The sequence below is a fragment of the Tupaia chinensis genome, unplaced genomic scaffold, assembly GCF_000334495.1.
Source record: "Tupaia chinensis unplaced genomic scaffold, TupChi_1.0 Scaffold000610_1, whole genome shotgun sequence".
Classification (NCBI taxonomy): Eukaryota; Metazoa; Chordata; class Mammalia; order Scandentia; family Tupaiidae; genus Tupaia; species Tupaia belangeri.
In genome coordinates this window covers 2,574,814-2,602,496 of record NW_006160129.1, presented here as the reverse complement: position 1 = coordinate 2,602,496, position 27,683 = coordinate 2,574,814, and the positions used below count along the sequence as shown (strand labels likewise).

At 38.3% G+C, this 27,683-nt stretch overlaps 1 protein-coding gene across 3 annotated transcripts in view; it reads right to left on the bottom strand.

Annotated features, from left to right (window-relative positions):
- MKLN1 (muskelin 1) overlaps positions 1-27,683 on the bottom strand; it is a 390,424-nt gene that overhangs the window by 102,537 nt on the left and 260,204 nt on the right. For all 3 annotated transcript variants that reach the window (XM_006158840.2, XM_006158839.3, XM_027775878.1), the window contains 3 exons: positions 26,724-26,793; positions 12,101-12,243; positions 9,637-9,725 (listed from right to left, as the gene is read on the bottom strand). In XM_006158840.2, coding sequence (XP_006158902.1) covers positions 9,637-9,725; positions 12,101-12,243; positions 26,724-26,793 — 302 coding nt within the window. The remainder of the gene's footprint in view (positions 1-9,636; positions 9,726-12,100; positions 12,244-26,723; positions 26,794-27,683) is intronic.

Below are 27,683 nucleotides of genomic sequence, written 5' to 3'. Positions count from 1 at the left end.
AAAAGGGGGGGGGGGGACCAGCAGTTAGCGTAATGGCTATGTTGCTGAACTCCCATGTAGTCGACCACAGTTCGAGTCCTGGACCCAGCGGTTTAAACTCACGCCAGGCACGTGTCCGAGCGTGCTCAAAATCCCAAGAGGAGAATAGAGGAGAAGGTAATGCAGCGTGGCCCTCCTGGGGAGTGAATTCTCGCTTTCTATCTCTCTGTCTCTCTCTGTCTTCCTGGCGAGCGCACGCACACTTACAGCAAAAAACCTCTCCAAAAAAATTTAAAAAGGTAACATTTCCCATCAATAATGAGAGAAAAGAGTACAAGTTTACTTTAATTTTATTTATTTATTCCATGAGAGAAAAACAAAGACAGACACAGAGAGGCATGGGCATACCCAACAGAACCTTCACGCTCCGCTAACCCAGATCACAGGGAGATGCGCCTATCCTCCTGCATACACAGAGACACCTTATGATGCAAACCCACAGCTTCACAGGGCATTGTGTTGCCACTGTGTCCGTGGATGAACCAAGAGTGCAGACTTTTTTTTTTTTTTGGAGAGGTATTTGTACGTGCACTCTTCAGAAAGTCAGAGACAGACAGAGAGACAGAAAGCGAGAAATCACCTCCTGGGGGGATGGCAAACTGCAATCCCATCTCCTCCATTCTCCTCTCAGGATCTTGGGCATGCACACACATGCGTCCAGCTTCAGTTTAAGGCACTGGGTCCGAGAACTCGAACCGCAGTTGACTACATAAGAGTCCAATGACAGCCATTACACGGACTGCTGGCTGGTCCCAAGAGTGCAGAATTTTAAATCATCTATGGAGTCCTGGGAATCCCCACAACTGTTTCAGGAGATTGCATCTGGTCAAAACCATTTTTCACAATAACACTAGGACTTTTTCAGTTTTAAAAATAATACTGACATTTACACTAATGGGGACAAAGGTAATGTGAGTAAAATGTCTGGCACCTTGGTATGAAAATAACGACACCAAAAGTACAGTAGTCCTTAATGTAAATTTACAAATGGCACTGTATCTCTCAATATCATACATGCACAGTAATAAATATGCAGGGGGGAGGTTCATTTAATAAAAATTAAATTGTTAAATCCCTATCATTAAGTACCTATCTTTTTAATATCCTGTGTGATCAAATGAGAAGTATATATAAAGCACTTTTGCTACCTTACCAAGGCGTAATGGTTTTATCAAAGAAAAGAACTTACACAACTGTTTGAGTTAAAATGACTGTGGGAAAACTAAAATAACTTTTTTTTTCATAGGGTACCATTTTATTCTTAAAAGAATAATTGACAGAAAACCTATGATTGTTTAGATTTGGGTATTTATCAGACATTTACCTGTCACTCACGGAAAACTAATGATATTTACTGACAAGGATAAAGTAAGTTGTCAAGAGAAAATTAGATCTTTGGAAAATTGGTATATACCACCATGAGCTTACTTACAGATTACAGCTGATATTCAAGAATGTGACTTTAGAAATATTATATAATAAAATGTGCCAACACTTGGAAGATCTGTATAACTTAATGAACCACATTTTCTAAATAACTCATGAGTGATATTACAAAATCATACATAAATAAAAAACTTAAGCCAACAAATTTTGATATACAGAATAAGTTCAATCATTTATGGTTTCAGAGTGAATAATGCAACTACCTTTAAAACATTAACACTTCTTTGGCCCAGTGGGTGGTGTGGTGATTTAAGGTGCTGACTCCCACACGGCCAATCATGGTTCAAGTCCCAGACCTGGTGGCTTTCTTTCTCACTTTCCCTCTCTCTCTTTTATTGTCTTTCTCCAGTTAAATAAAATAAATAAATAAAGTTAAATAAAAATAATTCTAAAAAAAAAATGAACACTTCTCAAGTTTTGATGACGTATCAAAACACAATATCTGATAACAAGTTATTTCCAAGTTCCTTATTATGTCAGTATATCAGACTAAAAAAGCAGATAAAGATATTTTCATATATTTTCATATATTGCTGTCATCTAAAGGAAACTGTAAGAATGAAGACAGACACAGGAGTAGCAATCAACCAGAAGTATGGATGGGTAGATACACTAAAAGTCGCATTAAATGCCTGGGATGCTCAATATGGATTTTTGGTTTACATGTGCAAACAATAAAAATTTCAAAATATTTAAAATCAATAAATACTAAATTATCATCATTCATTGGTGTTTATTTCTTCATGTAGCAGTGGCATTTAAAAGTTTATCTAAAGGGACCAGCAGATGGTGTAATGGTTATGTCACTGGACTCCCACACAGTTGACTATGGCTTGAGTCCCAGACCCCAGCAGCTTAAAACTCACATAAGGCACATGTGTGTGAGTGCCCAAAATCCCAAGAGGAGAACGGAGGAAAAGGAACTGTGGCATGACTATCCCCTCTGGGAGAAGGGTTTGCAGCATGGCCACCAACCCCCCAGGGTAGCACTGATTTCTTACTTTCTCTCTTTCTCTCTCTCTTTCTCTCTATGGCAAGCATACACACCCTATGGCAAAAATCTCTTTTTTAAAAAAATAATTGTTTTATTGAAATTTATTTATCCATTTACTTGTTTACTTTAATTTGACCAGAGAGTAGCAGAGAGAGAGAGAGAGAAAGCCACCAGGTTGGGGACTCGAACCACAGTCGGCCATGTGGGAGTCCAGCGCCCTTAACCACCATGCCACCTGCTGGCCCCAGGCAAAACTCTCTTAAAAAAAAGTTTATCTACTAAATCACAAAGCAATAACCATCAAGTAGCCTTAAGGGTCAGAATAAAATAGGGTTCTAAAACCCAAAGCCCTGAAGACATAGACAACATATGCAACTAGACATAAAATATCAGCAATTCCAAGGTTTTTGAGTTCAATAAAATTAGAGGGAAGAGGATAAAATATTTCTATTATATCCAGTTAAATCCCAGTAAAATATTCATTTATGGGTCAGCAGATGACATGATGGTTAAGGTACTAGATTACATTTGAACAACTACACGGTTCTAGTTCTGGTCCTGGTGGCTTGAAAAACATGTCAGGCACATGTGTGCACATGCCCAAAATCCCAAGGGGAGAATGGAGGAGAAGGGACTGAGGCTTGGCTTATCCCCCCAAGGGGAGATTTCTCATTTTTCTTCTCTCTCTTTCTCTGTCTCTTTGGCAAGCATACATGCCCTATGGTAAAAATATAAAAAAAAAAAAAAAATTCACTTAATAAAACATTTTAAACATTTGTGTCCTAGTGAGATTTCTTCTGTATACCCAATGATCCCACAGAAATATTTCTAGAGCAAAATTAATTCAGATTTTTAACAACTCTGGAAGAACATACTTAGGGGAAAGAGATACATTGTGAAGCTATCTCACCAAAGGAAACATCACATATTACAGATGAATGGACAGTAATACATTTAATAACACATTAAAAGGATATGTACAAAAAATATTCTAAATAAGAATTGGACTGGGCACATGTTTTCTAGTTCCTGATTTTTTTTTTTAAAAAAAGCCTCTGCTCTCATCTCAAATAAAAGGAGCAGAAATTTCTAATATACATCCTAAGACTGGGAATTTGTGTTCTACGGTTCAACCACCAGTTTCCTCAAGGCATAATTACAGATATGATCAAGATCCATGCCAGTCTTCCTGTTTTATAAAATGGGATGTGTACAGCACACGAGGATACTAGGCTGGGACCCGTTACTCTAGAAATGAGCAAGTCAGTATCTCAACACAGTGATACACATCTGTGCTTTGACAATATCAACTGGGAAGCTCTTGTCTAGATGGCTAACATAATAGCTATCACAAGCTGCTAGTACTTTTGAGACTGTTGTTCTGGGAAATCCTGAAAATTTAAGATTAAACACTCTCTAAGAATGCATCCATTCCGCTATTAAATTAACGAGAGGGGACCAGCAGTTAGCGTAATGGCTATGTCGCTGGACTCCCATGTTGTCCGCAGTTCGCGTCCCAGACCCGGTGGCTTAAAACTCACGCCGGGTCCACGTGCATGCGTGCCCTCTTGGGGCATTCTGAGAGGAGAATGGAGAAGGGATTGCAGCGTGGCCATCTCTCTCTGTCTGTCTGGTGAGTGCACGCACTCTATAGTAAAAACCTCTCAAAAAAAGAAAAACAAAATTAACGGGAGAAGTAACACAAAGCCCTTAGCGTAGTAACTGGCATATACTATGTGTCCAATAAATGTTAGCCATTATTATTATTACTATGTATTATGAGAAAACTTGCATGGATTTAAAAAATGTTTTATACCAAAATAAACTCCTACTTTAATTTTACTTTTCCATAAACTTCTGAATCCCCTCCCCCACACTGCATAGTAAAGAAACTAAGTCTTTGGAAGTATACAGACTTTAATTTATATCCCATTTCTACATTTTACTATTTGTACAGCTTTTGCCAAGTCAATTAACCTCTAAACTTCTGTTTCTTCATCTTTATAGTAAATACAGTAATAACTGTATCACAGAGTGTTAGGCAGATACTTCATAAATGGTAACTATTATTTATTAATTTAAAGCAATATAGGAACATATCCAAAGTGTTTTGCTTGTACCAAACTCTAAGCTTTGATCCATCATGTGTTAGCTATGTGGCCTGGAATAGATCATTTGACTTCTACCCAGTTTTTTTTCAACTGAAAATTAAGTATTTTTATCTGCCATTATGATGGCCAAATGTGACATTATATTTGAAATAATAAAAACCTACCAAGCTCTAGGGTCAACCCTGAAGTGCTGTGGTTAAATGTAGTACAGGGAGAAGCAATCCCACATGACTGATCATGGTTTAAATACTGGCGTTGGCTGGGAAACATACATGAAAAACATACTTGGGTACATGCTGCAAGCCCAAAACCCTGACAGGATGGAAAAATTAAGGAAAAAGACTGATATGACTGTGTCCCACTGAGGAATGATAGCTCGCTCGCTCTCTCGCTCTCTCTCTCTCTCTGGTGAACACATGTGCCCTGTGACAATAAAAATGAAACAAAAAATAAATCTAACAAGCTCTAAATGATTGCTGAAATGACATAATAGTTCCAATTATACTCATGCACATTCTTTTCCTTTGGTATCTAAAATGCTATATGTAAGAAGGTATATAAACAAGAGCTTTATGAATATAAGTATAAAAAGCCATAAAAAGAGACATTCAGAATAAAATTATGTCCTACATGAATATGATCTTAATTAAAATTTAAAAGGTTAGCAGAGAAGCACAAATGAGAACAGAATTAAAGAAAATGTTCAGTACTGCTACCTACCCTACTATTAAGCAAAAATAGTACTATCATCCACACTTTACATGAAAAGATACCTAGGGGAAAAAAGGAACATGTACCCAAAAGAAAATAGCCAATGGTATCAGTTCAGCTTTCTGGCATTCTAAATAATCCATAACAGATTTTAAAACCTAACTCTTGGCACACAGTAAAATGTGGGCTTATTCTTCTTATTGACAATTTGTAACCAAATTTAAAGAAAAACATAATAAACAAGCTATAACCATTATAAATGAGTATTATAGTTAGATGTCAGAACACAATTGAGATTATCTGCCACAGTTAGTCTTGCTTCTGTTCCTCTCCACTACTATGAATAATTGAAGGCTGATTATATTTAAAACTTACATTGCTTCAAGATAACCTTTTTTTTTAATAAAGCAATATCTTTCAAACATATCACTATAAAACATAATTGTCAAGTAATCAAACACACTTTTCCCTTCGAAATGAATTATAACAATTTATCCAAACCAGATAAAACAAATACTGGTTCTGGGCCAGCTCCACAGCACAACACTTAAGGACTGCGTGGAGGAAGCCAGATCCCACGTGGCCAACTACAGTTCAATATCTGCCCTATGGTTTGAAAAAATATGCTAGGTGCATGTGTGCCCAGGATCCTGCAGCGTGACTAGGCTCTACTTACTACTCTACTTGCAGGCTCTCTTGCGCTTCCTCACTCTTTTTCTCTCTCTCTATGATGCATTTGCGTAGCCTCTGACATTAAAAATAAGTAAAATACGTACTAAATCACCACTAAAAAGCTACACATCCCTCAATAAATACCTCTAACGGAATGATTTTTCTTTCTTTTTAGTGTTTTGTTATAGAGCACGTGCACTCACTGAAGTCAGAGATAGGGAGGGAAAGTGAGAAATCACCACCTAAAGGAGGTGGTCATGTTGCAATCCCTTCTCCTCCATTTTCCTCTTGGGATTTTGGGTATGCATGCACATATAACTGGCATGTCTTTCAATATACTGGGTTTAGTACTTAAACTGTCAGTCGGTCATGTGGGATCCAGCAGCCTTAACCGCCATGCTACCAGGCTGGCTCATCAAAATGATTTTTAAGAAAATATGCTGATAAACTAAAAATACTAAACTATTATTCAGGATTTTACTTTCACATTTTCCTTATATTACTTTCAAAAAAAATTATCAATAGGATTTTAGAAAAGGGTTGGAAAGTAAACACCCTATAGACGTACAGAAGTTACCTAAATATTAACAAAATATCAAAAAAGCTTATGAGTGTCTACAACTATTTGAAAAGCTCTAACTGGGCCAGCAGGTGGCATGGTGGTTAAGGCAGCTGTACCCCACATGGCCATCTCAGTGGTTGAGTCCCAGACCTCACAGCTTGAAAAACATCAGGTGTATGAATGTCCAAAATCCTGAGAGAAGAATGGAGGAGAAGGGACTGTGGCGTGATCGTGGTGTGATTTCTCCTTAGGGGATGATTTATCACTTTCTCTGTCTCTGCCTATCTCTGGCAAGCATATATATACCCTACAGCAAAAACAGTAATAATAATAATATTAATAATAATAATAGTATGGAAAGCTCCAACTAGCATTTGCCTGAATATCACAAAACCAATACTGGGACCAGCAGTTAGCATAATGGTTATGTCGCTGGACTCCCACATAGTCGACCGCGGTTCGAGTCCCGGACCCGGTGGCTTAAATTCACGTCGGGCACGTGTGCAATCGTGCCTAAGATCCCGAAAGGAGTATGGAGGAGAAGGGATTACAGCGTGGCCATCCCCCCTGGGGGGTGATTTCTTGCTTTCTGTCTCTGTCTCTCTCTGTCTGGTGAGCGCACATGCCCTATAGCAACCCCCCCCCCCAAAAAAAAAAAACAATCCTGGGTCAAGTGAAAAACATCACTGCATCCTAAAATCAGAAGGCTAATGTAGGAATGAGAGATGCATGTAAAAACAAATAGTTTTAGTTAGACACGATAAGTTCCTGAAATCTACTATATAGCACGCTGTCTGTAGTATTAATAATGTATTGCATACTTGAAATTGTTGGGACCAGCAAATGGAGTAATGGTTATGTTGCTGGACTCCCATATAGTCAACTACAGTTCGAGTCCCTAACCAGCAAGCTTAAAACTCACGCCTTGTACATGAGTGTGTGTACCCAAAATCCAAAGAGGAGAATGGAGGACAAAGGATTGCAGCATGGCCATCCCCCTGGGGGGTGATTTCATGTTTTCTGTCTCTGTCTTTCTCTATCTCTCCAGCAAGCACACACGCCCTATAGCGAAAATCTCTCGCTCAAAAAAAAAAAAAAAATTGCTAAGAGAGTAGCTCTTAAATGTTCCCCCCAACACACAGAAAGTATGTGAGGTCACAAATACATTGATTAGCTTCAGTTAACCATTTCACAATTTATACATATATCACAACATGATACTGTATATCATAAACATAATTATTTGTCAATTGTATCTTAATAAAGCTGAGAAAAATTCAAGTACACATACCCAGACACTCAGCCAAAAAAGAAAAGGAGAGGTTTATTGAAAAGGCAGGAAGAGTTCCAATTTCTACTGCTTACATATTTGAAATATAAGACTATAGACTTGTTAGAGCTAGGGACTAGCAGATGGAGTAGCAGTTACATCACTGGACTCCCACATAGTCAACTGCAGTTAGAATCCAAGACCCAGTGGCTTAAAACTCATGCCAGGCGCATGTGCATGCATGCCCAAGATCCCAGGAGGAGAATGGAGGAGAAGAGATTGTAAAGTGACCGTCCTCCCTGCGGGTGACTTCTCATTTTCTGTCTCTCTGTTTCTGTCTCTCCAGCAAGTGCACGCACCCAAAAATCTCTCTGTCAAAAAAAAAAAAAAATAAAGCTATGCAAGGGTCTTTAAAAACAAGATAGTCTAAATACTGATGAAAGAATTAATTAGTATAAAAGAAGAAATAACCTAGAGTTAAGTTTGTTTATCAAATCTGCTTGTTCATAAATTCTCAAGAAAACAGTACTCAGGTTTGTATTTATTTATTATAACAGAAATTACTAAAGAAAGTAACACACCGTACATGAAAGTGTTCTGTTTTCTCCCTATAACACTCTTTATTTAAAGACTTCAGACTCTTTTGCCTAACAGAACTATTTGGCTCAACAAAATAAATAAACTGACTTTTAATAGATTGGTGAAAAATGACTATGAAGAACTCTGTAGTTCTAAAACAAATTATTCCCCTGAATCAAAATGTGGGATTCTGGCTTTTATTATTATTCTTTTGAGGAGTCTGATTCACTAATCACAATTTTATATGATTATTTTCAAAGCTATGCAAACATAGATGGTAATTAAAAGATTTCAAGTCCTCGACTCTCCTATCTTCTGAATAATAATTTCTCAAGGAAAACAAAATAATCTGAAAAAATGCTAATTTTGAGAACACATTACAAATATTTTAAACTAAAATACAAAGTAATACATGACTTCAGGAAGTGCTTATTTTTGGAGACATTTTTACTACAGGGTGCATGTGCTTGCCAAAGAGAGAAAAAGTGAGAAATCATTCCCCGGGGGGGGGGGGGGAGGGAGGTTGTCACGCCACAGTCCCTTCTCCTCCGTTCTCCTCTTGGGATTTTCGGCACGTGCACACATGGGCCCAACATGAATTTTAAGCTGCTCGGTCCAGGACTCAAAACAGCAGTCAACTACGTGGGAGTCCAGTAATGGAAACATTACGCCATCTGCTGGTCCCAAGAAGTTTTTTTTCAAACAGTAACTTACAACTGTTTATAAGTTAAAAATCAATTTAATGGATTTAACCACCATTTTCACTGAAAAAATAAAGAACAGAGGAAAAATAACAATAAGACACTGCCTTAAGTTATTCATCAGTATTTAGTTTTAGATTTCTATGGCTTTAAAACTGATAACCTTCTGTGGAGCAATTAACACAATCAAACCACTTTATCTCATAAAATGTTCTAAGAAATCTTTTGAATGAGAAAATACTTGGGAGAAGATTCTACTGGAAACAACTGTCACTACTGATTTATAAAGCATAGGTCAGCAAACCTTTTCTCTACAGAGCCAAATATTTCCTCCTCGTACTTTGTGGGCTACATGGTCTCTCACAACTACTCGCCTCTGCCTATATAGTACAAAAACAGACATAGACAATATGTAAACCAGCACAGCAGTGTCCCCATAAAAGTTTTTCCAAAACAAAATCAGAGGGCCTGAAGGATTTGATATACAGGTTGTAGTTTGCCAAATGGTAGTATGAAGAATATGTTTCTATTTCAGAATGCTGATACCTTACCTATTTTAATAAATCGACAAGGGAACATCTGTTCATCAATTTTATGCTTCAAGGTGAATGTTTCTTTGTTATAATCGTTCTTTAAACCACTGTGGAAAAAAAATAAGATGATCAAATTTGACTTCATAATTTAGTAAAAATACAGATTAACTTAATACTCTGATTTTTGGAGAGGTTTTCGCTATAGGGCGCGTGCGCTCGCCAGACAGACAGAGAGAGACAGAGAGACAGAAAGAGAGAAATCACCCCCCAGGGGGGATGGTCACGCTGCAATCCCTTCTCCTCCATTCTCCTCTCGGGATCTTGGGCACACACGCACATGTGCCCGGCATGAGTTTTAAGCCACTGGATCCAGGACGTGAACCGCGGTCGACTATGTGGGAGTCCAGCGACATAGCCATTACACTAACTGCTGGTTCCCTTAATACTCTGATTTTAAGTCTAAACCAACAATTAAACTATACGACCAATGGGCCAGGAGGCAGCATGGTGGTTAAAGTGGCTAGATCCCACATGGCTGACTCTATTGTTCAAGTTCTGGACCCGCCAGTTTGAAAAATATGGTGGGCACGTGTGCATATGTGCCCCAAATCCCTAGAGGAGAATGCAGGAGAAGGGAATGCGGGCCATCCCCACTGGTGTGAGTTCTTTCCTTTTCTCTCTCTGATGAGTGAACTCATCCTGCAACAAATAAAAGGAAAAAAAAAAAAAAAAGGAACAACAACAAAGAACCCTGAAATGTACTGAGCTCCTTCTAAATGGCAAGCACTATGCAAGATGCTATCACAATTTTTCATCTACAACATGTCCCTCTTTTTAGTCTCCAATTTATGGAAAACTCCTACACAATTACTTCTGGATTAGGGAACTCAATCTTAATGTTCTAGATAAGGATATATATCGGTACATGCACTCACCAGAGACAGAGATAGGAACAAAGGGAGAAAGGGAGAGAAAGTGAGAAAGCATCTCCCAGTGGGGATGACCATGCCACAATCCCTTCTCTCCCTTTTTTTCATTTTTTATTATTTATTATTTTGGGGGGAAGAGGAAGATTTTTGCTATAAGGGACTTGTACTCCCCAAAGAGACAAGTGAGAAATCACTATCCCACCCCTCAGAGGCATGGCCACGCCACAATTCTTTTTCCTCCACTTTCCTCTCAGGATTTTGGGCAAACATGCACATGCACCCAGCATAAGTTTCATGCGCCAGGTTTGGCACTCTAACTGTGGCTGACCATGTGGGAATCCAGCACCATAGTAACTACACCACCTTCTGGCCCCCTTAAACTCTTCTCTTCCATTCTCTTCTCAGGATCTTCGGCATGAATGCACATGCACTGGGCATGTTTTTCAAGTCCATGTCCAGAACTCAAACTGTGCAGTCAGTCATATAGGATCCAGCATTTTAACCACTAGGCCATTTAGCTGACCTGATAGGGCCCATATTTACATTGTAAAGATTACAGCAAAAACTCTTGATTGGGACCTGCAGTTAGTGTAATGACTATGTTGCTGAACTCCCACATAGTTGACGTGGTTCGAGTCCCGGACCCGGTGGCTTAAACTCACACTGGGCGCGTGTACATGCGTGCCTAAGATCCCAAGAGGAGCATGGAGGAGAAGGGATTGCAGCGTGGCCATCTCCTCAGGGGGTGATTTCTGGCTTTGTGTCTCTTCGCCTCTCTCTGTCTTTCTGGAGAGCTCACGTGCCCTATAGCAAAAATCTCTCAAAAAAAGAAAAAGGAAAACCTCTTGATTAAAGTAAAGGCATTAAGTGGTCCAAAAATACAATTGACCAGGAAGAAAAAAAAATTTAACTCTTTCTTCTTCGGTATCATTATTAACTAGTATTTTATGGTTTTAAAAAGGGGCTAACACAATAAAGTGTAAAATGTGAATCATACATCTTGTATAAATAACCATAACCCATGGTATCCTTAGCTTAAAAGAAAATAAAAATAGTGATATATATATATATATAAAAAAGGGGGGGCTAACACAAGTCATAGCATTACAACAAGGCATTCAGGAATAAATATTCTTTTTGGGCCAGCAGGCGGTGTGATAATTAAGGTGCTAGATCCCACACAGTCGACTCTGTGGTTTGAGTTCCCAACCTGGCAGCTTAGAAAAACACTCTGGGCATGTGTTTTTGGCATGTGTGCCAAAATCACAAGAGGAGAATGAAGGAGAAGGGATTGTCACATGGCCATCCCTACGGGAGGTGATTTTCACTTTCCCCCTCTCTCTGTCTCTCCCTCGTGAGCACCTACATCTTACAGCAAAAATCTGAATAAATAAACATTAATAAAAATAAATTTTTAAAAAAGAAATATTCTTTCCTACTCAAAAGAAAAAAATTAATCCAGAGAGATGTTGATATAGGAGACTAAACTAAGACTATAGTTGAAATGGTTGATTTAGAAGATAATGCTTTCTTCCCCAAAGCCATTAACTCACCTGGACAATAACTCTGTCATATTTTCTTCATTCATTCCACCAAAGACTTTGAATTTCTTCAAATTGCAGACATGAGTTTTCTCATATTTTCCAAATGTGATATTCTGAACTATAGCAGGCCTTTCAAGTTTCAGAATCAAGTACTAAAAAAAGGAAACAACCAAATTATATCCTCCTCTGTTTAAAACAAATAGGTGGCCTCAAAAGTTAAAACTTGTAACAGTTAACAGAAGAATGTAAAGAAAGGTCCATTCTGTCCATCTGCACTGACATACTAATTTTAAAAGCAAAGACTAGTACACGCAGCCTTATAAAGGCTATCAGACCATTATTCTATTTTTAAAAAAGAATTATTTTATTTAATTTTATTTATTTACTTGTTTGTTTATTTATTTTAATTTGACCAGAGAGGGACAGAGAAAGAGAGAAAGCGAGAAAGCAAGCTGCCAGGTCCAAGACTTGAACCGCTATCAGTCATGTGGGAGTCCAGTGCCCTTAACCACTATGCCAGTTGCTGGACCCCAGGTCATTATTCCAATAGATCCCAGGAACTACATTATGCTGAACACCATAGATGAAGGAACTAGTGAGATAACGTCAAATCAAGAAATGATTCGGTTGGCTGGGACACAGAGCTAAACCAGGGTGGAAATTAAGGAAGCTGGGTCTAGCTGGGATTAAGTCTCTCCATGCCAGCTTTTATTCTCAAGAAGACTGTATGGGTTTTCTTCACAGCAGAGATATCTCAGAGTTCCAAGTTTAGAAGTTGTAGTAACACTTCTTAGATTTTCTGTTGGTCAAAGCAAGTCACAAAGCCAGTCAAGATTCAGAAGGTTCGGGGAACCAGCAGTTAGCGTAATGGCTATGTTGCTGGACTCCCACATAGTTGACCGCAGTGCGCGTCCCAGACCCGGTGGCTTAAGACTCACACCGGGCGCGTGTGGGTGGGTGCACAAGATCCCAAGAGGAGAATGGAGGAGAAGGGATTGCGGTGTGGCCATCCCCCCTGGGGGGTGATTTCTCGTTTTCTGTCTCTATGTCTCTCTCTGTCTGTCTGGTGCGCGCACGCGCCCTATAGTAAAAAAAAAAAAAAAAAGAACCTCTCCAAAAAAAAAAAAGAGAGAGACTCAGAAGGTTTGGAAAAAGACTGCAACTCTTGCTGAAAGCTGTAATTTGTGATCATATTAAGAAATACGGAGGACCAGCAGATGGCACAGCAGTTCCATCACTGGACTCCCACATGATCAACCACAGTTCGAGTAACAAACTCAGTGGCTTCAAAAATCACACTGAGCATGTGTGCCCAAGATCCCAGGAGGAGATGGTGGTGTGGCCATCCCCCTGGGGGAGTGATTTCTTACTTTCTACACTGTCTCTATCTCTCTTCAGCGAGCACACATACCATAAGACAAAAACCTATCAAAAAATAAAATAATTTTGGATTCTACTCTAGGGGGACTAGAGAAATCTGAAAGGTTTTTAAGGTATGGAGAAACAACAACAAAACTTAGTAATATCCATTCAGTATTAGAAATTGTCAGCAAACTACAAATAGAAGGAAACTGTTTCAAACCATAGTACTCAGTGATGATTCTAACATTGGACAGCAGGAAGGCTAGCAGCAGAGGAAGGAGAGGGGGGTTAGAAAAATGGGGGAAACAGAGAGGAGGAAGCCACAGAAGCTAAGAAAATATTTGCAAATTATATATACATATATATATATATATGGGTTTTTTTTGGGGGGGAGGTTTTTTGGCTATAGGGCACGTGCGCTCGCCAGGTAGACAGAGAGACAGAAAGCGAGAAATCACTCCCCAGGGGGGATGGTCACGTCGCAATCCCTTCTCCTCCATTCTCCTCTCGGGATCTTGGGCACGCACACACATGCACCCGGCGTGAGTTTTAAGCCACTGGGTCTGTGACAAACACTGCGGTCGACTACATGGAAGTCCAGCGACATACCCATTATGCTAACTGCTGGTCCCTTCAAATTATATTCTGATAAAGGACTTAACAATATAAAATATTTAAAAAACTCAACAGTAAGAAAACAAACAAATTTAAAAATGGGTACACTTTTTTTTTTTTTTTTAGAGGTTTTCGCTATAGGGCGCGTGTGCTAGCCAGACAGACAGAGAGAGACATAGAGACAGAAAGCGAGAAATCAGCCCCCGGGGGGAATGGTCCCGCCGCAATCCCTTCTCCTCCATTCTCCTCTCGGGATCTTGGGCACGCACGCACATGCGCCCAGCGTTGAGTTTAAAGCCAACGGGTTCGGGACGCGAACCACGGTTGACTACATGGGAGTCCAGCGACATAGCCATTACCCTAACTGCTGGTTCCCAAAATGGGCACACCTTTGAACACACTTCACTGAGGACTATTTAGGAAGACAACAATCATATGAAAAGATAGTCAACATCATTAATCATTTTCTAAATGTTAATTAAGACCACAAAGTATTAAAGTATCTGTCATACATCACTGACAAAGAAACCTTATATCCAGAATAGGTATAAATAACTTCTACTTCTCAATGATAAAAAAGCAAACTATTTAAAATTTTTAAGTCAGTAAAAATTCATAAAAAGATAAATGAACTTCTAATAAGCAAATAGGGAAAAAAATGCTCATCTGGGAATTATCAGTTAAAAACACTTCACAGCAAAGTAATCAGTATTATAAAAAAATGCTTATGTAAGGTTTATTCCTAATCACCAAAAACAGAAACAAAGCAAATATGCATAAATGAGAGAATGGATCAACCAACTGTGGTATATCCACACAATAGATGGCATTTTGTCATTTAAAGAAATAAAATACTAGGGGGCCAGCAGGTGTCATAGTGGTTAAGGCACTGGACTCTCACATAGCCAATCATGGTTCGAATCCTGAACCTGGCAGCTTGCTTTCTCATTTCCCTTGCTCTCCCTCCCTCCCTCTGTCTCTCTCTGGTGAGTGCATATGCCCTATAACAAATTAAAAAATAATAATAAATAAAATTTTAAAAACAAAGAAATGAAATATTAATGCATATGACAACACAAATAAATATAAAAAACCAAGATGGTATAAAAGTAAAGGGAATTCAAAAGAAATTAAAAATCACCTGAATTTGTTCATCCTAAAACTGCCTTCACTGCTAGTATATTTAAAATAATTCAATACAGGGACCAGCAGGTGGCGTAATGGCTACATCACTAGACTCCCATGTAGTCAACCACGGTTTGAGTCCCAGACCCAGTGGCTTTAAACTCATGCCCGACACATGTGCGTGCATGCCCAAGATCCCAAGAGGGGAATGGAGAAAAAGGGATTGTGGCATAGCCAGCCACCGTGGGGGATTTCTAGCTTTCTGTCTCTCTGTCTCTGTCTTTCTGGTGAGTGCACGTGCCCTATAGCAAAAACCTCTCCGAAAAACATAAATAAATAAAATAATTCAATATGACTCTATGTACATGCTCACATGGGCATATACTTAAAGAGAGTATCATACAGATTCTTTCTCATGAAAATAACATTTTTAAAGAAAATAACTGTTTTGGGGGGGACCAGAAGGTGGCATGGTGGTTAAGGCGCTGGACACTCCCATATGGCCAACCACGGTTCAAGTCCCAGACCTGGTGACTTGCTTTCTCACTTTCTCTCTCTCTGGTCAAATTAAAATGAATGAATGAATAAATAAAATTAAATAAATCTTAAAAAAAAAGAAAAGAACTGTTTTGCTTGAACTCCCATCTCCTCTCTTAAATAACCAATGCTAACAAGTGGGTAAGTGCAAGTGCCTAGTCATAACTTAATCTGAGTTCACTGCATCAAACACAAAAATAAGTATGTACATACACACATATGTACGTATACACATACATACTGGCAATGTGGGCAAAGTCATTATTCAGGTAGACAGATGCTTCTCTGACTCATGTTTCTCTACTTTACAATATAAATCTTTCCAATGGAGGCCAGATCATTTTATTTAAATGGCTGACAGTGTTCCATGAAAACTATATTCCAGCATTTCCCCATAGACAGGTATTCTCTTTCTCTCAAATTTCCATCACTCAAAAACTGTTGCTGAAATATTTCTGTAACATCTGACATCCTTACATATTGATGCTCTAAAGGAAGAGGACAAGTAAACTTCATATCAATAACCCTTTCCACACTGTATTTCAAAACGGCAGTAACAACTCACATTTTCACCTTCTTCCTGAATCCCTGAAACAATCAGTATTAGTATTTTTCTAAATTTAATCTACCAACTAAAAATAGAAAACAACTCTAAAACCTTGACATGACACCAAAAGCAAATACCTGAAGGTTCAAATACCTCAGGGAATAAAGCAAAACTCTGGTGGGAAGTGCATGCTCACCTGAAGGGAAAAATGAAGCTATAAAATTAAGTTCCTATTTCGGAAGTTTTTATTATGGGATTAAGTGCACCCTTAAGAGCAGACAGAGCAGCAACAGGAACAAATGTGGAAGAACCCACAAAATTTCTGGTCTCAGAACCAGGAAAGCAAAGTTGGGAAACCATGGAAGTTGAATAGGAGGAGAAACCCAGAGCAACAGAGATTATCAAACTCTAGTTACCCACATCTCTCATCTCAATACATATAAAGAACAGCTAAAGACAAAACACTTATACTGGGAAAGGAGCCTTCTGTTGCCCAAGGAGAAAATTACCTGTCTTAACAAATCAACACTCAGTGGAGCAAATTAACAGAATCTTAAAGCTCTACAGCCAGCACTTACAATGTCCAAGGTACAACCCCAAATTACTCAACATATGAAGAATCAAGAAAATAGAATACATTCCTGGGACCAGCAGTTAGTGTAATGGCTATGTCGCTGGACTCCCACGTAGTCGACCGGGGTTCGAGTCCTGGACCCGGTGGCTTAAACTCACGCCGGGCACGTGTGCGTGCGTGCCCAAGATCCCGAGAGGAGAATAGAGGAGAAGGTATTGTGGCGTGGCCATCCCCCCTGGGGGGGTGATTTCTCACTTTCTATCTCTATGTCTCTCTCTGTCTGGCGAGCACATGTGCCCTATAGCAAAAACCTCTTCAAAAAAAAAAGAAAATAGAATACATTCTCAAGAGAAAAAATCATTCAGGTCCAATCTCAAAATGAACCAGATGTTAGAATAAACAATGGTTTTTTTAACGCAACTGTTAGAAATATTGAAAATGAAGCTGAACAAAATATGTTCTCAGGCCAATCAGTGGCTTGATGGTTAAGGTGGCCGGATCCCACATGGCCAACCATGAGGTTCAAGTCCCAGACCCAGCAGCTTGAAAAACTTGTTGGGTGCATGTGGGTGCCCTAAATCCCAAGAAAGAATGAAGGAGAAGGGATTGCGGGTGGGCATTTGCCCTGAGGGGGTTCTCTCTCTCCCTCTCTCTTTCTCTCTCCCTCCTTCCATCCTTCTTTCCTTCCTTCTCTCCCTCCTTCATCTGTGAGTACTTGCACCCTATAGCCTGTGTCCTATAGCCAAAAATAAATAAATAAAAAGCAGAGAAACAAAAATAAAAATTCTGAAAGTAAAAAATAAACAATTTCAGAATTAAAAAGTCACTGGACATGCCAGCATATGGTCTGATGATTAAGGCAGCTGGATCCCAAATGGCTGACCTCACAGTTCAAATCCTTTACCAGGTGGTTTAGAAATACCCAGAGCATGTGTACCCAAAATCCTAAAAAGGAGGGATAAATGGAGGAGAAGGGATTGTGGCATGACCATTCCTCATGGGGGTGGTGCTTTCTCACCTTCTCTCCCTCTAGTGGGCACATGTGCCCTCAGGCACCCCACCCCTCCCAATGTCACTGGACTTAGGCAAATGGGTGTGACCAAGGAAACAAGTAAATCTAAAGGTAGAACAGAATAATAAGTAAAAAAAGCTGAAAAATATTGAACAGGGTTTGGGTCAGATTATAAAAGAGACTGAGGTTTCTGCTGCTTCCTCTCATAGATAACTTATCCCAGGGAAAGTAAGCTGCCATGTCACAAGGACACTCATATGATCTATAAAGAGGCCCATATAGTAAAGAGAGGCCACCTGCCAAAAGACAAAAAGAACTTTAGCCTCCTGCTAAAGACATCAAGTACATCTTCCAACCCCACTCAAACTTTCAAATAATTGCACTCCTGGCTAACACACTGACTGCAATCTCATAAAAGACCCAGAATCAGAACTACCCAGCTAAGACATTCTGAGGGGCTGGCCAGCACCATAGTGGTTACGGCAACTGGATCCCATAAGGCTGACAGTACAGTTCAAGGCCTGGTCCCTATGACTTAAAAAAAAAAAAAAAATCACATCAGGTGTATATGCATCCATGTCCAAAATCCCAATAGGAAGGAGAAATGTAGGAGAAGGGATTGTGGCATGACCATCTCCCATGGGAGATACTCTGCCCCCCCATGAGTACATGCATCCTCAGGCAAAAAAATATTTTAGAAAGTCATTCTCAGGTTCCTTAGTCTCAAAAAACAGTGTGAAATAGTGGCTGGCAGGTGACGTGGTGGTTAAGGGCGCTGGTCTCCCACATGGCTGACCACGATTCAAGTCCTGGACCCTTTCTCTCTGTCTCTCTCTGGTCAAATTAAAAATAATAATAATATGGGACCAGCAGTCAGCGTAATGGCTATGTCACTGGACTCCCATATAGTCGACTGTGGTTCGAGTCCCGGACCCGGTGGCTTAAACTCACACCAGGTGCGTGTGCATATGTGCCCAAGATCCCAAGAGAAGTCTGGAGAAAGGATTGTGGTGTGGCCATCCCACCCGTGGTGTGTGCCTCCCGCCCTGGGGGGGGGGGGGATTTCTCACTTTCTGTCTCTCTCTTTCTGGCGGGCGCACACACCCTATAGCAAAACCTCCAAAAAAGGAAAAAATAATAATAAGAAGAAAAAAACGGAATTAAATAAATAAATATTTTAAAAAAGAAAAAGTGGGAAATAATAAATGCTTATTGTTTTAACTTTAACTGCTGAGTTTTAGGGTAATCTGTTACATACCAACAGATAACTAATATAATATCCAAGGCCAAAAGAAATACCATTTACTCTATTTATTAAGCAGTCAGGCTTAAATAAGTTAATTAGTATTTATGTTTTAACAACTTAGTAGCCATACGAAAAACAATAGATATAAATTTAAAGAAAAATATTTTAATTTCACTCCTAAATAAATACAATTACTTACTAAATGTCACAGGTATGCCTGCTGGGCGCTGTACAATTTCTTCTCAAACATTTTAATTAGATTGGAACCTATCATTCACATATCCTGAACCACACCGATTTTCACATACTTGCTTTTTAAAATCACAAGAAACAGGGGGGACGAGCAATTAGCGTAATGGCTATGTCACTGGATTCCCATGTAGTCGAATGCAGTTCGTGTCCCGAACCCAGTGGCTTAAAACTCACGCCAGGCGCGTGTGCGTGCATGCCCAAGATCCCGAGAGGAGAATGGAGGAGAGGGGATTGAGGCGTGGCCATCCCCTCGGGGGGTGATTTCTCACTTTCTATCTCTCTGTCTCTCTCTTTCTGGTGAGTGCACAGGCCCTATAGCAAAAACCTCTCCAAAAAAAAAAAAATCACGAGAAACAAGAAAAAAAAAACAAGATATGCAAAAACATGACACCATCATAAGAGAAATAAGAGATCCATAACCTAGGATGCTAGTTTTCAAGGATCTTACAATCTAATGAAGATGATGTACACTAACAACTACTATAATACAAAACAGAGTAAAATGAATTCTTATGATACACAAATACTCCTATTATCAAAAAGAAAAATACAGTTCATGTTAACTAGTAACAGAGTAACATCTCCATCTACCCCACTGCCTTTAAAGAATGAGACGTTTCCAGATAACTCAAAACACAAAATTTGGGACCAGCAGCTAGCGTAATGGCTATGTCGCTGGATTCCCAAGTAGTTGACCGCAGTTCGCGTCCCGGACCCAGTGGCTTAAAACTCACACCGGGCACGTGTGTGTGTGCGCGTGCCCAAGATCCCGAGAAGAGAATGGAGGAGAGGGGATTGCGGCGTGGCCATCCCCCTGGCGGGTGATTTCTCACTTTCTGTCTGTCTGTCTGTCTGTCTGTCTCTGTCTGGCAAGTGCACGCACCCTATAGCAAAAACCTCTAAAACACACACACACACACAATTTAGAATTCTAGAAAGAAAATACTTCTGAATGTATTATAGCCCTAACACCTTATTTTTATAGACAAAGAAACACAAACCTAGAGGAATTGACTATCTGACCCTATATCAAAGTCAATGACAGATTCCTTACCGCAAGTACATGACAGAAGCTGTTAAAGCAGTGTTAAGAGAGAATATAAAAACAATAACTTTCCTTATCACAAAATAATATCCCATCAAAGAGTTGAAAGTGAAGAGAATAGCAATATTTTTATTTACCTCTATATTGAGTTACTTATTAGCAAAAGGATTTAAAATTTTATGCATATGATCTTCTACATTTCAAAGTGTTTTCAGAGTTAATTTTCACTACCTGGACCCCTACCATCCAGTCAAAATTAACAAAATCTTTTGCCTAGATTACTGTAGTAAAAGTCTTTTTACTTCATATTTGTTTGCTGTCTTTCTCTTCTCAAGAAACTAGTTTTAAATGATGGCAGAAATTTCTGTCTTCTCACCTGTCTTAATCATATCTCACTAGTTTTCTTCACTGATGTATGCCAAACACATACAGCAGGGTCTGACACGTAGTAGCCACTTAATACATATGTACTGGATTGAATGAATGAAAGTTACAAGACAAAAAGATAAAGAAGTATAGTAGAGAGAATTCTCCAATGACTGCTGAAGTTCCCATGCCCTAGATGCAAAACTTACAGTAATAAAATCAAATCCTGTGAATACATACAGAGAAAAAAGACAGATGTAATTAGCCTGCAAATCAGTTGACTTAAATTAAATTATAAGGATTATGTGAATGGCCCTGACCTAATTATATAAGTTTTTAAAATATGAGTCTACAGAGCTAAGACGAAAGACTTCAGAAATTGAAAGCATAAGAGTGATTAGAAGGATAAATAACACAAAGGGACCCTCCACAAAGAAGAGAATGTTAAAATCATAATACCATATAAAGCCTTGTGATTTATGATCAAATTGATCAGAATTAGAACAAAAGTCTCAATAGTAATAGCTAATAAAACTGCATAATGATTAACCTAATGTCAAAAGTTTAAATATAAAATGTAAAACCTACATTTGGGGTCCTTTTTGGCAAAACCTTAATGCGTCAAGAAATGAAGACAAGAGACACCCCGCCCTTGGAGCTGGGAACTAGTACTTTCAGGGAGTAAACTGAAGATAATTTTCTGCTGAGACTTCAACTTCCAGACCTCATTCACAAGTGGTAGGGCTCCCCCTATATCCTTCTCTGTCTCTAAAACAATAATTTTTTGTTTATTTGTTTTTGTTATTATATATATTTTTTTCTCTTTCTCTGTTTTCTTTTCCTTTCACCACTTTGCGGCTCAGCCTCCATACAGCCTCCAGACCTGTCTAGACAGGTCTAAGTGAACAATAGCCAAACATCTGAACACTATTAGGGTCAGAATATTCCTCAATTCCCACTGAATCTGCTGCACAAAGGGAGAAAAACAGAATGGCAGTGAGACTGAGATCACCTCCTCTTGCACACTTCTGAATGCTCAGATATTAGGAAGATATTAGGAAGAAACGTATAGCCCATGGGATGACCAGAAATCACCGCACAGGCACGAGAAATATAAAAAAACAAGAAAATACCTCTCCCCTAAGGGAAAAGAACAACTCTTCTTCATCCACAGACAGTACAATGGAACTCGTGTAAATGTCTGATAAAGAATTTAGAATATCCAGTGACAAAGCTAACAGAGATGCAAGAGAAGAGAGACAATGAACTCCAGAAGACGCAGGAGAAAAGAGCCCGTGAGTTCTAGGAGGTGAGGAAGTTCTTGCGAGAGGTGAAAGAGAAAATACTCACCATAAAAAAGAATCAAATGGAATTGATAGGGATGAAGGCTGTAATACCGGAAATCAAAACCTCCCCCTGAAAGTATTAAAAGCAGGCTATATCATACAGAAGACTGAATATCAGATGTAGAAGGTAGAACTGCTAGATTAGAAAAATCCACCACAAAGACTGAGAAGATAGTTAAAAAAAAAAATAAAAAGAATATATGAGAAATAATAGATACCATTAAACATTAAACATCCAAACATCCAGATAATCAATATCCCAGATGGTGAAGAGACCAGATTAGAAAAATCCACCACAAAGACTGAGAAGATAGTTAAAAAAAAAAATAAAAAGAATATATGAGAAATAATAGATACCATTAAACATTAAACATCCAAACATCCAGATAATCAATATCCCAGATGGTGAAGAGACCAATGAGGGCATTGATAATCTATTCTATGAAATCCTGGAAGAAAACTCCAAACCTAGAGAACCATTCAAAGATCCAAATCCAAGAAATACAAAGGACTCCAAATAGAATCAACCCAAGAAGATCTTCTCCAAGACACAATATAGCTGGGTTGACCAAAACCACAGACAAAGACAAGGTACTAAGATTGGCAAGAGAGAAACAGCAAGTTACCTACAAAGGATATCCCATCAGGCTAACAGTGGATCTCTCATTGGAAACAATGCAAGCAAAGAAAGAATGGGAAAAAATATACTCAAGATGCTGAGTGAAAAGCAATTTCAACCAAGAATACTATACCTGGCAAGATTATCCTTCATATGGGAAGAGAAGACAAGAACATTTTCAGATAAACAAAACCTGAAAGAATTTACCAATACAAGACCAGCTCTCCAAGAAGTTCTGAAGGAGTGCTATTATGAGGAAAACTAAATACAGACACAGAGAAGTAAGAGTTCAAAAACTGAGAAAATAGCCAGCATAACGGTAGGGACAAATTTGGAGTTGAATGTTATCTTCCAGAACTTAAATGGAAAGATCAGACCAACAAAAGAAAGATTAAGTACATGAGACTGAAACTGGTGAAATAGTATTTTATGACTCCTGATTAAAACATTATTGATTTTCTTCCATGCTTTGTTTTCCAGATTTAAGGATTTTTGTCATCTCTTGAGCTGCCAGTAGGTTCATGTACCTACTATGTAAACAGAATCCTAACCTGTTTCCTGGCTTTAAATCTTAAACAAAGTACTCTTAACATTTTAAATTTTGATTATTAAAGCTAAAACTGCCTTTCTTGAAATTAAAAATATATTTTAAAATGCCTATTTAATGACCACAATAAGTTATATAGCCTCAGCCAGGTGCTACTTCATAGTATATTGATTCTACTCACAGTTTCATGTCTACAGTCAGACTTGTGTTCACAGATATGTATATATCAGCTGAACTTGCTATTGAAAGTAGTTAGATTAATTAAGATATTTTGTGAATCAATAAAATGTGTGTGTGTCGGGGGGAAGGAATGGAAAGCAACTGCAGATACCAGAGACAGTATGACAGTATGGGAGGATGGTGGGAAATAGCAGAGGGTGAGAAATAGGGGGGAAAAATATGTATATGTAAGAAACAAGAAATGGAAAATTATTTGTTGATGATAACATGTATGATTAAGCCAGTATACAGTGTATTCTGGATGGGAAATCACATTTTGTATGCTGTGATGTTCAGTGAATGAATGTAAATAAAAACTTTAAAAAAATGAAGACAAGAACCAAAAAAATTACTTTATTTACAGTGGGAAATAGGAAAAATTAAGGAAGGCAAAGAATACAATATAAGCTACTGTTAGTAAAAACCAGAAATAACTTCTAACTCCTATTTATCACATGCCTTTAGGTAGAAGAGCTCTACTCCAGCCATATCCTAACACCTGTATTTTTGAGATTTAGAGAGAAGCATTTGGAGATCATTCACTCTTGTCTGCCATCCTGAAAAACACCAGACATCCTAGCACCTTTGCATACATTACATCCTCATTTTGGAAAAGGAAAGGAGTACCTAAAAGGCATGAATTTGATGTCCATTCTAAATAACCTGCACCATTAACTTCCTTGTCTGGTTAAGCTGCATACATTAAACATAATTAACATTTCTACTGACAGCAAGAGCACCATGAGCATCAAGCAGTATATCCTAATCCAGTGATGCCTTAGATCTGTGTGGTCTGATAACCACCAATCATATGGGGCTCTTCAATTTGAATAAATTAAAATTAAATAAAATTTAAAACTTCATTTCTCAGTTGCACCAGTCTCATTTCAAGTGGCCAACAGCTACATGTTGCTAGAGGCCACTGCATTATATAGTGCAAATTATAAAACATTTTCATCATTGCAGAAAGTGTACTGGACAATACTGCTCTAAAGGCTACTGAGATATATAATAATACCTAACCTTATGCTCAGTTTCTGTTATGAATCTCTTTCAAAAAATTTTTTTAGAGATTTTGGCCATAGGGCACGTGTGCTTGCCAGAGAGAGACAGAGACAGAGACAGTTGAGAGAGAAAATGAGAAATCACTCCCCTGGGGAGATGGCCATGCCACAGTCCCTTCTCCTCCACTCTCCTTCTGAGATCCTGGGCATGCACACACACATATCTGCCATGATTTTCAAGCCACCAGGTCCAGGACTGGAACCATGGTCAGCCATGTGGGAGTTCAGTGACATAACCACTATGTTATCTGTTGGTCCCACTGTTATGAATCTTAAGAACACACTATTCAGCCACACTAAAATCTACCATGAGGTTTTGAGACTAGCCAGGTATTGAGAATTTGAGTACCAAATGTGAGCAAAGACCAATACACAACTGTAACCACACAGGGATGGGTTTTCTTTCTGATTTTCCCTTCTTTACTCAGTGCCAATGCAACTCTCCCCTAAAGTCCTTGAGAACAGGAAATTTCTTCTGTTTCATCATTTTCCTGAGAATGAATCACTTTAAGAGTCCAGCTTCCATAAACTTTATGTGTATATTTTTTTAATCTAGCCCTACTAGTAATTTTCAAAGCAAGAGTTAGAAATAAGTACTATAGGAACCAGCAGTTAGCGTAATGGCTATGTCACTGGACTCCCATGTAGTCAACCGCAGTTCAAGTCCCGGACCCGGTGGCTTAAACTCACGCCGGGCACATGTGCATGCGTGCCCAAGATCCCAAAAGAAGAATGGAGGAGAAGGGACTGCGGCGTGGCCATCCCCCCTGGGGGGTGATTTCTTGCTTTCTATCTCTCTGTCTCTTTCTGTCTTTCTGGCGAGTGAACGCACCCTATAGCGAAAACCTCTCCAAAAAAAAAAAAAGTACTGTAACTCACAACCACTAGAGTACAAGATTCCTTCTATATATCTACACATTAAAACTATACCCAATCCATCTAACACAGTAGTTTCTCATAAAACTAAACTGGAATTGCTTGGGGCTGGCAAGTGGCATGGTAGTTGGGGAGCTGGACTCCCATATGCCAACTATATTTTGAGTCCCGGACCCGGTGGCTTGCTTTCTCATTTTTCCCTTTCTCTGTCTGTCTCTTTCTTATCAAATTAAAAACATTACTTCTACTACTACTGCTACTAACAAATGAAATTAAACAAGTAATTCCTTAAAAAAAAACCTGGAATTGCTTTCAATATTTTCTTCTAGCAAGACTATTATCCTTTGAGACCGGCCACATGGAACCGCAGTTATGTTTGGGCTCACAGGAAGCCTCAAAAGATTGTGGTCACTTTCCATTTCTAAAAATACTAAATGAGTTTTTTTCTATATTGTATATAAAAATTATGAATATTTTTAGACATATATTTTGCAATAAAACATGTAAATGCCCAGCGATCCAAATAGGTGCACAAACAAAAAAAGAAAATATAATACAAAAGTAAGTACAGAGACTAGGATTCCATGAATTACACTAGAATAAAACAAGTAAGTTTAATTTACCCATCCACTTAACTTATCAAAGCATTCATTTCCTCAAAGATACAAACATACTAAGTATGCCTAGCACATAATAAACATTAATTCTGAAAGTATAAAACTGAAAGTGATTATTTTTAAATTCAGAAAACCTAGCTCTCAATCCTGATGCCATCTCAGTATATCATTCTAGTAAAATAACAAATTATATTAAGTTTATTTTTCTCAACAAGCAGTCATTGAGTTACCATATAAAGGTCCTATTTACTAATATTTTCTTAAACACTTAGAGAATAACTTGAGTAAATGGAACAGAGGTCACAACCTCTGCTCAAATGAGAACAGCAACTGTATTCTAACATTTTTCTTAGTTAACATTTTGCTCATGAGGTATCAAAGAAACTTAGTTTTCCATTATTAGTAACCTAGAAAAAAAATTAGACTTCAATGTTCTAGTAGATAGAAGTCTATGTTTTGTTCAATTTTGTACTATATTTGCCTGTGAAATAAAAAGTCTCCCAAAATTTAAATAAAAAATAAAAAATTTACCTCACAATCACAAAGACTGAGTAATCATTAATTACTTTTAGAAAACCAGTATCAACTAAATACTTGTATATATACACTTGTATATATACATTTTGACTTCTAAACAGCACTAAGAGCTACACGTAATCTCACCTGGGGAGGATAGTTGCTTTCTGAAGACCATCTTGAAGATTGGTCATTTGGTTTATCCACTAAAATGTTCCTGAAATAAAGAAAAGGCAGTTATTACAATGAATTAAAAGAATAAAGAAATAAGAAAAAAAAAGAAACAAGTTACAAGATACTTAAATTATCATAAAGTTATATAATGTTTGGAACTTGAATAAAAATACAATGTGAACTAGAATAAGAACCACAAAAGGCCTCTGAAACATATACATTTTTAAAATATGATAAAGGTGGCCTATCGAAGAATAAAAGCAAGCAAGAGTTTTCAAAAGGCAACTTTTGTTTAAAGAAAAAAAAGCTATACTTCACATGATAAAAATTAACTTTAGATATATTTAAGAATTTATGGTAAGAAGAAATAAAATACCAAAATATAAATAAAATACCAATTATATAATATGCATAATACATAACACATTATCACATTATATAAGTTGCAAATATTATAATGGGTGTACACATACATACCACATGTATACAACACATGTCACAGTATACATCATATATGTATATACACATGTATACATGTATATGTGCACATGTGTGTACATATATATATACACACACAATCTTTGAATCAAGAACTTCAAGCATACTATCAAAAGTAGAGCTATGGGGACCAGTAGTTAGCATAATGGCTATGTCGCTGAACTCCCATGTAGTCGACCGCAGTTTGAGTCCCGGACCTGGTGGCTTAAACTCATGCAGGGCACATGTGCGTGCATGCCCAAGATCCTGAGAGGAGAATGGAGAAGGAATTGGGCCGTGGCCATCCCCCCCAGGGGGTGATTTCTCGCTTTTTATCTCTCTCTCTTTCCGGGGAGCACATGCACCCTATAGCAAAAACCCCTCCCCTCCAAAAAAAAGTAGAGCTACGCATGAAAAAAGAAAACTGATGTAACTTTAGAGGACGTCGTTTTTGCT